General features: G+C 36.9%; 1 protein-coding gene across 1 annotated transcript; it reads left to right on the forward strand.

Annotated features, from left to right (window-relative positions):
• The first annotated feature begins 1306 nt into the window (after positions 1-1306).
• ndufa9a (NADH:ubiquinone oxidoreductase subunit A9a) lies at positions 1307-13315 on the forward strand. The gene is made up of 11 exons (XM_007228352.4): positions 1307-1409; positions 3394-3564; positions 7125-7222; positions 7336-7427; positions 7531-7672; positions 7895-7997; positions 8130-8200; positions 8413-8489; positions 11486-11581; positions 11868-11934; positions 13037-13315. Exons 1-11 carry the CDS (start codon positions 1355-1357, stop codon positions 13205-13207), a joined length of 1143 nt encoding a protein of 380 aa, XP_007228414.1. The 5' UTR covers positions 1307-1354; the 3' UTR covers positions 13208-13315.
• Positions 13316-13669: the final 354 nt, after the last annotated feature.

Raw genomic sequence — 13669 nt, forward strand, 5'->3', positions numbered from 1 at the left:
AGATGATTGTAGATTATAGTGGATGATTGTAGAGATAAGAAAGCACATTAACATTCTATTTTCTTTTTAAAGATCAACCGGAACCCCCTTCACCAGCAATTTCCCCCGGCCCACCCAAGGCTACAAAAGCTGGGTAGATGATCAGTAGATGATTCAACCAGCTATAATCTGAGATTTGAGAGTTCACTTACAAAATATTTAACCCCAACCAGCCACAAAATAATTTCCTTCTAGTCTAGTTCTATATTTTAAACAATATTACATTTGTCATTTAATAAAAGACAGAGTTACTCAATATTCCTTTGGCTTAATCAATGCTTAAATTTTAAGCTTAAATATATTAGGCTTAGCAGGGATGGTCGTTGCAGCACAGTGGTACCATTAAACACAATATTTTGTCCCTTTTCCAATCAGATAATACAGACTGCCAACTAAAAAAAAAAACATAAATGATTATATATAACAAAGATATAGCAAAATAGTTTCACTGTTGTTTCTTTATAATAAGCCCCCTTAATAAAGGATTTAAAATGTTATTGATTAGGTGGAAATACTAGTCCGTTCTGGTCAGCAGTTTAGCAGTTTAATTTTCTGACTGTATCAAGCTAAATTGACTTTTTTCTTTTTTTAATGTAGTAGAGTGTACAATAAATACGTTTTCATCCATTTTTTAATCTCTGCCCCTCACAATTGGAATTTCAGGAAACATTTAAAAAAAATTAATCTTTTCTTTATTTTCTGATTGTTCTGATATGTGTTACAAGACACAAAAAAGGACACATCTAAAAAAAATTGAGAGATTCAACTTTACATTTTTCTTAAAATTATGTCTGCGAAAACTAAAATAAACCTAAATAATTGAAAAATTATATTAAAAACATTTCATTTTTTATACTAAATGAAAAAAAATAAATGATGAAGTTTTATACCCAATTTTCTATTTTCAAATTAAGCTTAATACAGTCAGAAAATTAAACTGCTAAACGTTACACTGACCTTGCAACACAAATCTGATGGTATAACCCAATTTGCAAAATGCAAAAATGTAAAAATATAAAAAAAAAGGATTTTTTTTTCTGAAAGTCCAATTGTGAGCTGTAGAGATGAAAAAAACATTTTTTTTAAAAATGGATAAAAACGTATTTATTGTACACTGCACTACCTAAAACAAATAATGATTTTTTTTCATAATATTTTCTTTTTTTTACATTTATAGTCTCAAACAGTCAGAAAAATAAATGAATAAACAATTAAACTGACCCCCTTTCTGCTGGTGGAACGTTACTTGAAGCCTCGAAATCTAAAAGCGGTGTTTGACCCTCCTGCGCCGCCGTACTCACTGAAGGCCTGAAAGATGGCAGCGGTCGTGCTGGTCGGCCGTCCTGTGAGTGTCCTTTCCAGGATTCCCAGTAAGTACTGGAAGAACTGCTGGTTTTAACTGAAAACCGAGACCAGATTCAGAACCGCGGACACTTAAAGAGGCAGTTTAGGCCGATAACGTAGAGAATTCGGGTGTTTAAAGGAATCAGTCGTCCTCTAAATGTAGCGCTGTGACCCCGGTTCAGAGTAACAGAGTTTAGCTGGATAAGCTGCGGGTTTCAGTTTAAATCAGAAACGCTGTTAAACAGGGGAATTCTGCAGTTAATATAGTTATAACTACATAAGCGAGAGAACGAGCATTCCCTTACACAATCTGGTTAATTAAAGGCTTAATCTGTGGAGCTGTTAGCTTGCTAGCTTGTTAGCTAGCCTAGCTTTCTAGCTAATAAACCACCTGATCTTCTGTTGACAGTTTGGCCTCTCAAATTCATCAGTTTAATCAGAAAATGAAACAAGTTTCTGCACAGACTAGTATTTTAGTGCTTTATTTAGCTATTTAATTTTGTAAGACACTCACTACATTTTCCTAAAAGAATACCTGGCAATAAAAAAACAAATGCAGATAATAGTCAGTAACCTGCCTGTAAAAAGTTTATACACACACCTTCTCATTCTGTGTTTTTCTTTATATCTTTATTTGGTTCATTTTCTACATTGTAGATTGATATTAAACTCATCAAAACAAATTAGGAACACGTATGGAAATAATCTACATCGTAAACAGTAAGGAAAAAAAGTCCTCCACGGTCAGTGTAACCTTTAGCAGTTTAATTTTCGGACTGTATCAAGCTAAATTCTACATGAAGAAGAAATAGGTTTTTATCCATTTTTCCATTTATCGAGTTTTTCATTTCAGTCTTTCACAAACATAATTTCAAGAAAGGGGAAATGTTTATTTTTCTCTTGATTTTCAGTTTTGCCCATTTTTGTATCTTGTAATACAAATCTGATGGTATAATCCAACTTGCAAAATGAAAAAGAAAATTGAAAATAAAGAAAAGATTAATTTTTTCATTTTTCCTGGAATTATGATCGTGAGGGGCAGAGATCTAGAATCTAAAGTATAAAACATATTCTGGTTTGTGATACATTCACTAAATAATTCTGCTTGTGTTACTTTATAGCTTAAATATAGTATTCAATATTAATATTAAGAAACTATTTAAAATAATGAGTTTCTTTGATTTTATCTAATTGAAAACCTCTGAAATATAATCAAGAGGAAGATGGATGATCACAAGTCATCAAACCAAACTGAACTACTTGGATTTTTGCACCAGGAGTAAAGCAGCATAAAGTTATCCAAAAGCAGTGTGTAAGACTGGTGGAGGAGAACATGATACCACGATGCATAAAAACTGTGATTTACTTTGCATTATCTGAGGTCGGAAAACTCTAGCCATTTCACATTTTCTGCAAATAAATGCTCTAAATGACAATATTTTTATTTGGAATTTGGGAGCAATCATGTCTGTATTTTATAGAATAAAACAATGAAGTTTTGCTCTCTTAAATTCTTTCAGAGTTGTATATGTTTTAAACTTTAAATTCTTCTATGTAGCACATTAAGCTTTTAGTATTTTCTCAGTGTCTTCATGAAGTAGAGTCATCTGGAATAGTTTTCTCAAGAGTTCCTGGAGGTGCTGAACAATAGTTGACAATAGTTTTATGCTGTGAAGCTCCAGCTCATCCAGAATAACCATCTCAGTTCATCAGGTTTAGATCAGGGGATTGTGGAGGACAAAGGTTTTTTTTAGTTTACTATGTAATTTATGTGTCCCCTAATTGTTTTGATGTATTTTGTATTAATATACAATGTAAAAAAAGAAAAGAAATAAAGAAAAACATTGAGAAGATACTTGTACTTTATATTACATGTTCTTATTCGGCTCACAATGATGGCAAAGCAAGTTAGCCTACCTTTTATAATGTATAAGTATAATGTTGTATTATTTGTAACTGCACTGAATTTGCATCTCTAAGCCTTGATTATTATCTCTGCCCTCGGTACAGATGCCTGCTCCCCTGTGGTGCTGGCTGCTGGGCCTGTTGCTGTTCAGCACAGGCAGATCCACCATGCTCTCATTCCAAAAGGCAAAGGTGGTCGCTCCTCAGGCAGTGGAATAGCAGCCACTGTGTTTGGGGCCACTGGATTCCTGGGCCGATATGTGGTCAATCGTCTTGGTGAGTTTCTGGGTTTAGGTCCTTTATAAGACTATCTGATTTCTGCTCATTATTTCTTTGTGAACAAACAAATAAGAAAGATAGTATTGTACAGGCGCTTGTGTTTATACAGCTACAACTATGGGTGCATTAAAACGTCATCATTTTATTGAGTTTATTTTACATATTTGTATAATGTACAGCATTTGGGTAAAATAATATAACATCAAGGGAGAGATAAACAAATGATACCAAATAAACAAAATGTTTTCCAAAGCATAAGGCACGCTACCAGCAAATATGAGTTACCTCGGCATTTGTATGTTTAGGCTGTAGGATCCTTGTTTAATAATAATAATAATAATAATAATAATAATAATAATAATAAAAAATAAGCAAATTGCAAAATTTTTTGTTCAGTCAGATGAGTTGCCCAGGTAACTCATATTTGCTGGTAGCGTGCCTAATGCTTTGGAAAACATTTTGTTTATTTGGTATCATTTGTTTATCTCTCCCTTGATGTTATATTATTTTACCCAAATGCTGAGGAAGTTAAAAAAAATACTGAGGAAGTAAAATAAAATTGTAGGATTTTACACAGATATGACACAATTAACGATGCACAGAATTACAGTTCTGGAGAAAGGTGCACAGTGGAGTAGCAGCATTCTACTTCTACATAGAAATGAGACACATGCCCTTCTCCCCATTATAACTCTGTCTACCAACAGCATGATTCTGAACCTCCCATTTTAAGGTACATTAAAATATAATTTTAAAGAAAACGTCAAAAATGTGAAATGGCTTGAAAACTAGAGTTTTATTTGAAAAAAATCATATAACGCAAGCTTAACAGACTGGTTTCTCTCACACATTGATTTTATAAGAAATAGAAATAAGAATAAAAAATAAAATGTAAACTTTTCTAGGTCTTGTATAGTGAAAACAATACGTGCAAACCACAACCAGTCATATTAAGCCTATGGTTTGTGTTTTTTCTCCTAAATCTCTTGTAATTTAACTATGCATAACCACAACCAGTCATATTAAGACTATGCTTAAAGTGCAAACAGAGGCAGTTTTTTTTATAATACAGTACAGAACTAAGAAATAGGTACAACTGACTGTACTCCAGGTTTGGGTTTGTACACAGATTCTACAAGGTCTGTCTGCAGTTCATATCGGCTCACGTACAGATTCCACTTGTCCTTGTTATAGGGCACGTATAAACCCCCCTAGATGCATCAGATTACACATTTAAATCAAGTGTAATTGAAATGCATTTCCTCGGGTCAGATTCCGTCACGTAGGCGGTAATAAGTCTGTAGATAAGCATTAATATAATTAATCATTACCGTTGATATTCTCTCTTCTGCCCTCTCTGTCTCACCTTTTCATTCTGTCTCATTAATTAATTAAAATATGGAGATATTTGTACTGCTAGAAGACTTTAAATGTGATTTAATGTAAAAGATCCTCGTGATCTCACAGAGGGAGCATTTAGCTTTATGGCTGTCTGACAGGGTTGACACTGTTATTAACCCAGCCAGATATTTCCCAATGTACTAAAAACCAGGTACTGAAACTCAGATTCCAGCCACTCACACCAGCAATGCTTTTATGGACTTCTTTAATAAAAAAAATAAAAATTAAACATTCAGGGAAAAATTCAACCCTTTAACCCACTTCCACAGCTAGAACTAGAGAAAATATCTCTTCTTCAAACAGCAAAACCTGCATACTTGATTCAGTTCCCACAAAATGACTAAAACAGGTACTACCAGAAATAATTAAACTGCTGTTAATGATAGTATACTCATCGCACACCCTGGGGCATGTACACAAAGCTTTTAAAATAGCAGTAGTTACACCTTTGATACAGAAACCAAATCTATTTCACTCTACCATTTGTCTGTCTGGCCTAACAACTTTGCTCTTACCTGCAAAGAAACCGCTTCTATGAAAAATTCGAGTCTGGATTTAGGTCTCATCATAGCACTGAGACAACTTTAGTTCTGATAACACATGATCTGCTTCTTGCCGCCGACCAAGGCTGTGTTTCCCTAATGGTACTTCTCAATCTGAGGGCAGCCTTTGATACAATAGATAGATTCAGATCTAGCATTTGATTAACGCATAACTAATGTTAGTAGAACAGCTTTTCTACACTTCCGTAACATTGCCAGGCTAAGAAATGGCTTATCCCCGCATGAAGCAGAAGAATTTTAGGGCCTGCCTTTATTACCTCAAGGCTAGACTATTGTAGTGCACTACTGCAGTAACTTAAATAAACTTCAGGTAGTTCAAAATGCTGCAGCCAGGGCCCTTATTAAAACTAGAAAATTGATTATTGACTATTATTAGTCCAGTCCTATCACCACTACAATGGCGTCCAATCAAATTCCCGTAGACTGAACCATCGTGAGTACTTAGATCTCAGGGTGCTGGTTTCTTAGTAGTTCTCTGGAATAATCTCCCTGAATATGTTCGGCACTCAGACACAGTCTCGATCTTTAAGTCTAGACTAAAAACACACTTGTTTAGTTTAGCTTTTAGTAATTAATGTTTTTCCCTTTAGATAAGGCTGCAGATCCATGGGTTCATGGACATAGGGAATTGTGGGTAAACTAAGATGCTGGTGTTGGTGTTTTCCTTCTGCATGGGGTTTGTTTCAGGGAGCCTCCACGTCTATGTTACCTTCTGGCTCTCTCCCTTTAGTTAGGCTATTATTATATTCAGACCTGCCGGAGTCATTAGATAATAATCACACTCTGATAATGTTTTATAGTTTCTGTTTAAAATAAATCCAGTCAAAACTAATTCCATCTCTCTTTCTTTCTGTGTTCTCTATCTATCTTTTCTACATGTATGGAGATGCCCTGTTATTGATGTTGCCCAGCCTGGCTCTTCACAGCCTGCTGTGCCATAAATTAGTACCTGTTACAATAGCTTTAGCTATAGCTCCACATTATCTCTCTGTACTGTTGTTTTGTTTGGTTATTTTTTTATTATTTATTTGTTATGTTTGTACTGAGCGGGTCGACCTGAGGGGGATGGGTAGCTCTGATAATTGGCATCTCTGTGGTTCTGCTCATAAGAGGCGTGGACCTGATTTTTTTTCTATGTAAAGCTGCTTTTTGACAACTTCTGTTGTAAAAAGTGCTATATAAATAAACTTGGATAAAAAAAAAAAAAGTTAGAAAAAAGATGATTAATAGGTTACGAGAGCGAACAAGATCCTGTATGAACTAGGAGTGAAAGAACACATAGCATACAAGATCATACTAAATAAAATATAGTCCTCTCTGAGAGTAAATGGCCTCTAATCTAACACTCACTGTCTTACTTGTCAGGTGTTTTTATGGCCATGTGTGAGCTCTGGTGTGCTTACAGTAAATGAGAGCAGTGGAGTTTGAAATGATGCACATGTTGGTGTAAAATCAGATCACATCTGTCACATTTTAATGACAAGTGTAAACAGAATCCTGTCTTCCAGTGTATCCAGATAGTATCCAGATATAAAAATGTATAAACAGGTTTTGTATAAAAAAAAAATGTACATGGTGTGCTTTCTATTTCAGGTCGAATAGGCTCCCAGGTCGTGATCCCTCACCGCTGTGACCAGTATGATCTCATGTACCTCAGGCCTATGGGTGATCTTGGCCAGATTCTCTTTATGGTATAAACACATGTAACCATAATAATAATAATGTGCCACAAATAGTGGCCTTTATTACCTTGTGATTTGTAAGCTCATGCAATTAGAGAGGCTTCTGTGGTTTGTTTTTTTAGGAATGGGATCCAAGGGATAAGGAATCAATCAAAAGAGCAATAGCTAACTCCAACGTTGTCATCAATCTGGTGGGAAAAGAGTGGGAGACCAGGTTTGTAGGAACATTTTTATTACTGGAAATCAGTTTGGTAGATAAGTGCAGCTAACAGCAGAAGTGCAGCCTGTGCAATGCTCTGTCATTTTTCTCTCTACAGCAATTTTAAGTATGAGGATGTGTTCGTAACGATCCCTCTGCAAATCGCAAAGGCATCACGTGAAGCTGGAGTCACAAAGTTTGTCCACATGTCCCACCTCAATGCCGATATCCGCAGCCCCTCAAAATATCTGAGAAATAAGGTACAGTGCCTCATTCACGATATTTCTCTTAATCTTTGCCTGGATGTTTGAATTTATGTCAAATTTAGAATTGATAACTCTTAAAGAACTTGTTAAAGAGTTATAAGTTATCAGGATTAGTGTTAAATATTGTAACAATACTCTGCAGTGTTACTTTAGCAACTAGCTACATTAAATAACTGGTCAAACAAATAACTAATTATTTATTAACTTTTTGGGCAGGCTGTTGGAGAGCAAGCTGTGAGGGATGAGTTTCCAGAGGCAATTATCATGAAGCCATCCGAGATGTTTGGAAGAGAAGATCGTTTTTTCAATCACTTTGCTAGTATGTGTCTAGTAGTATGTCTTTATCTTTTCCAAAAAAAAAAAGATTTGTGGTTTCCAGTTGTTTTCATTAATTAAGTGGTACCATATTTCACTTTCTTTCTTTTGTGTATCTTTGCCCCTTTCTTTATAGACATGCGCTGGTTTGGCAAGGCTGTTCCACTTATAGAAATGGGCAAGAAAACAGTCAAACAACCATGCCATGTGAGTAATTTACTTTCCAGTATTAAATTATATATAATATTTTCTTTACTTCTTTATTGCTTAGCTTAGCCCAAATCAGACCTGTCATATACACAAAAATCTGTCAGGCATTTTTATTTGGTCGCAAGGTTTGTAAACATCTTGTTTTGTGAAATGCCCATCTGTTGTTTGGTTGAGTTTTTTATTTGTGTACTCCTTTTATCTATTTTTAGGTGGTGGATGTGGCCAAGGCCATTGTGAATGCCATCAAAGATCCTGATGCCAACGGCAAAACATACGCGTTAGTTGGGTAAGTAGAAACATCTCTGCAAGAATGTATTTTTATAAATACAATTATACTTAATTCTAAATATTTATAAATAAAAAAACCATTAAAATATGAAACAATTTGTACTGAGAGAATACTTTTATTAATACTTTAATGTAGAAGGTGCTTGTCACTTCAAAGTCGCACTCTTTAGATTTATGCTATCCTCCTGTCGGTGGCGCGAGCAGTGGCCACTCCGGGAACAAAACACTGTGCTTTTTTTTGTTTGTATTGTTGTTAAAAACCCGATCTGAACTCGCAATCATGCAAGAGTTCGCTATCAGAGCAACTGGCACCCACATTTACGACCAACAGACTTTCCTAAACCTGCAAAATCAACCAAAAGCTGTACCTACGAGCGAAGCTACGCACACTAGGCCTCCTAAAATCCGCGACGTTTCCTGAGCCTGCTGACCAGAAGAAGGCCGAAAGAGCCGGAAGCACGGTAAGCAAGTTGGAGTCCACGCTAATCTAATGGCTAACTCCAGCCGGCCAGCGGCCCCGTCTGTCCTGCTCTCCAGTGTCCACTCCCTGGAGAATAAACTGGACTACCTCTGAATCGAGCTGACAACCCAGCACGAGTTTAGAGACTGCTGTGTGAGAGACTTGGGTAACTGTGCAATCCCAGACTCCCTTATTCAGCTGGACCACATAATTGCCTCTGTGCGCACCGTGACTCGGACCTGTTAGGTAAGACTGCGGGGGGGGGGGGGGTGGGCTGCTATGTTCGAATGCTGTTCATCGACTTCAGTTCAGCATTCAACACCATCATCCCTCAGCATCTGATCGGAAAACTAAGCTTCCTGGGCCTGAACTCTGAACCTCTGTAAATGGGTTTTAGACTTCCTGACTGAGAGACCGCAATCAGTCAGGATTGAAAACAACACCTCCAGCACCACCATACTGAGCACCGGCGCCCCCCAGGGCTGTGTGCTCAGTCCACTGCTGTTCACTCTGCTGACTGATGACTGTACTGCAAAGTACAGCTCAAACCACATCATCAAGTTCGCTGATGACTCTACTGTAGTTGGCTTCATCAGCAAGAACGACGATTCAGCATACAGAGAGGAGGTGCAGTGGCTGACGGACTGGTGCAGAACCAATAATCTCTAAACGTGGATAAAACCAAAGAGATGGTTGTTGACTTTCAGGAGAGCTCCAGGTGTCCACCACCTGCTGAACATCAACGGCTCTGCTGTGGAAATTGTAAAGAACACCAAGTTCCTCGGTGATCACATTGCAGAGAACCTCACCTGGTTCCTCAACACCAGCTCCATAACAAAGAAAGCCCAGCAGCGCCTCTACTTACCACCCATCCCTCACACAAACTCTTCACTCTGATGCCGTCCAGCAGAAGACACAGGACCATCCGAGCCTCTACTGCTAGACTCTGCAACAGCTTCTTCCACCAGGCAGTCAGACTCCTCAACACACAGAGCCTCCACTACCAGACTCTGCAACAGCTTTATCCACCATGCAGTCAGACTCCTCAACACACACAGACGGAGCTGAATCCCCAACCCAACCACCCCAACACTCTACACACAAACACACACACACACACACACACACACTCTGAAACTAAAATGTCTCTGTCCCTATCAGCAATATTTACTGCTTCATTTAAGAAAAAAAAACTAAAAAAAAAAGCTGCACTGTCCTGTCTGTTAAACTGTCTCATCTGCTGTATTTATTGTAATGTTATAGTTTTCTGTTGCAGTATCATTACTCTTGCACTTTGTTTGTCTATTGTTTGGTTCCGGAGGAATGTAATTTCGTTACTCTGTGTACCTTTTCTCAGATGTAATGACGATACATCTCTTGACTGGACTTGAATTATGGCTGTCTGACTGGGTTGACACTCTTATTAAACAGGTGTTAGAAAGGAGATAAATGCAATAAATGTAAGCCGCACCCACTCATTTAAAACGTATACCGGCAGCACCTGAGCCGCACCTGTAATTAAAAGGCTATGTACACAGATAACCTTATATACTGTGAATAGTGCTGTGACATGGCTGGTTTAGAAAAAAAATGCAGTAGCCTGCCAGAAAAAGTCACAAGAGTAAAGAGGGAAAAAAAAAATACGAGAGTAAAGTCGTAATATTAAAATGACTTAAGCTGCCAGTTTAAGAAGCTCAGAGGGGGGAAAAAAGCATTTTCTGCTCATGATCTCTGACAGGGCTGCTGTGTTTACCATTAGTTATTTACCCGCTATTTATAACCTGCTGCTTATTTATGCTCTAGTTGTAAAGTTATAATAATAAAATAAAACAGTGTCCAGATTTTGCGAGGTATCGCTACCAGTAACCTAGCCTTTATTGCGCTTTTTTATGCTGTGGCAGGAGAAGCGCACCTTGGTTCGCAGAGGTGTTCCTCAGCTTTATTTTAGTTACTGCAATCAAAGGAATGTGAATACAAACAATCCTATTCATGAATAAAGGAAATAAACATTTTACTGATGCAGATTGACTCTCTTTGTTTAATAAATTATTTCAAGATGAAATATACTGTGAAGCATGATATGCGTATAAGTTATGATACAATGTGAAATTGTGTTTATTGACTAAGTCCCAACTGTGCACTGTAAAAATGAGGAAAGCAAAATAATATTAGATGTATATAATGGAATTTGGGACAGTTCTATGAATGGCTCATTTGAGATCTGTTTTAAATATCTGTTTTAATATTATGATATTACACTAAAAAACTATTTTTTTTTTCATAGAATGAAAGTAATAAACAAGTAAAGGAGCACACTGGTCTTTTAATGGTGTATTAGATCACTGAATATACTATACATTATGTTTAAAATGTATATGTAAACTATAAAAAAATTAAATAAAACCCTCTATGAAATGAAATGACCTTTTAATCTAACACACCTTATAATACAAAACGCAGACAGCAGAAAAAATGGGTTCTTTATTTCCTCCTACAGTCCATTTATTCAACTTCTAACCACTTTCTCTTAACAGACCCAACCGGTACCTGCTGCATGACCTGGTGGAGTATGTGTATGCTGTAGCCTTCAGACCCTTTGTAGCCTACCCAATGCCTCGCCCTTTCTATCAGTAAGCATTTCTGTAATATTTACGTTTACATTTAAGGTATTAAGCAGACGCCCTTATCCAGAGCGACTTACAACAGTGCTGTGGTGTTTTACCTCAAAATATTCATAGCTAGTTTGAAGAGACTAGGATCATATGTTATAACAATGTTATAATATTATATTATGTGGAAACTTATGAAAATGAATGCGTTTCTATTATCTTTTTTTTTTAGATTATGTGTGGTTACGGATGGGGACTAATAGTGCTGAAAATGATTATAATGAATACACTTGTGCTTTGGTTTCAGTCTTATCGCCAGGTTCTTTGAAATAAATCCATTTGAGCCCTGGACAACTCGCGACAAGGTCGACCGGGTATGTATTACGCTAGGCTTACAAGCCTGAAATATTAGTGTCTCAAAGAAAAACAACTCTAAGACCCAATCCCACTTCTCTTTGGTCGCTTGTCCTCTGTTTTGAGTGTACCTTTGAAAAATCTCCGTTTTGAAGGGCCATGTAGCCCCAACTCGTCCCCTAACTTACCCCTTCAGCCCTAACAAGAATCGGGACACCCTACCCCTAGATGGCATGCACAAAACAGAAGGCTATGGCTAAGGGGTAAAAAAAAAAAAAAAAAAAAGCTAAGGTTATTGGGCCTAAGTGCTCTCTCTCTCGCTCTCTCTCTTTGACTGAACATAACCTGGAATCGGATTCATCAGCCACCCAGTTTACAGTGATTTTTCCACATACTCTGTGCCATCACCCATTCTACCCAAACTTAGACATCTGCTTTAAAAAATGTACACCATTCTCTGAATAGTCTCCTAAAAATACATTTCAATAAAAAAAGGAAGTTTCATAAATAAATGTATATACATCAGCTGGAGAAAAAACCCTTTTTGCAGAAATCTCAGTTTGCAAAAACACGTGAACTCTTAAAAGAGTTTAGTTGTAATGTATTTCTATCTTTCTTTCCAGAAGACCTCTAGTTCTGAGATATTCCTGGGTCAGCTTTTGGGATATTTAGCTCAGGAGAACTTTACAGTAGATATTTTCATTCAACAGATATTCAGTGGAATCCATGCTTACCTCCACTCGTGCTGCATTTCTGTCAACAGCACGGCTCCAAAGCATGATGGGTCCACCCTTTATGATTCATAGTTGGCAGGGCTGCTTTTTGCTGCAATTTGTTCTCCAAATGTCTGTGTGTTGATTTTGGCAAGAGTTTAATTTTGATTTAATCAGTTCACTGTGCTGTTTGGAGGTCATGGTATTTCATGTCTTTGCTTGCGTAATATAAAAAAAAGCCTTCGTTTTTTTTAATACATTTACGTTGGCTGGTGGTTTAGGTGTGTTAGAAGCAGGACAAGCTTTAATGTAAATAATAGAGCGTACTTATTTTAACCAAGCCAGAAAGTAAGCTACTAAATTACAATATTGAGATTTTTAAATTGTGTCCGTTTCCACTTTCTGCTAGTTCCACACCACCGACATGAAGTATCCAGGCCTGCCCGGCTTTGAGGATCTGGGCATCACACCCGCGTCTGTGGAGCAGAAGGCCATCGAGATCTTGCGTCGCCATCGCCGCTCTATCTATCTGGAAGCTGAGCTTGAGGAGACCAGGCCTGCTAAAACTGTCAACTATTGAGCAGGTCATCAGAGTGTAGTCTCCTCCTCACAAGTTGTGATGTCTTGTTTTACTATTGACTCTGTACATAAATAAACTAATTAATAAATAACTAAAGTCCATCCTACATATTTGCCTTCAGACTGTTTTTTTGGGATGAATAATTGTGAAATATTGTAATGTTTACTTGGAATCTTTATTATGAATTTGATCTTGATGATAGACTTCCAAACTCTTTCTGCAGTGGCATATTTATCTTGTGTGTCTGGGTATTCAGTACTGATTTTATCAGTGATCTTGGCTTTGAAATCCCTCTATAGTTCCTCATCAGAATGAAAATTCTCATTCATAAAAGAAAGTAAACAGTGCGAATTAAAATACAACTTAAGGCTAAACATTTTAGAAGTCATATGTAATTGAGCACTGCAAAAAAATAAAATATCATTAAAAAGTTACTTTATTTAAGTAATTCTATTTAAAATG

The sequence above is a fragment of the Astyanax mexicanus genome, chromosome 10 (assembly GCF_023375975.1).
Source record: "Astyanax mexicanus isolate ESR-SI-001 chromosome 10, AstMex3_surface, whole genome shotgun sequence".
Taxonomy (NCBI): domain Eukaryota; kingdom Metazoa; phylum Chordata; class Actinopteri; order Characiformes; family Acestrorhamphidae; genus Astyanax; species Astyanax mexicanus.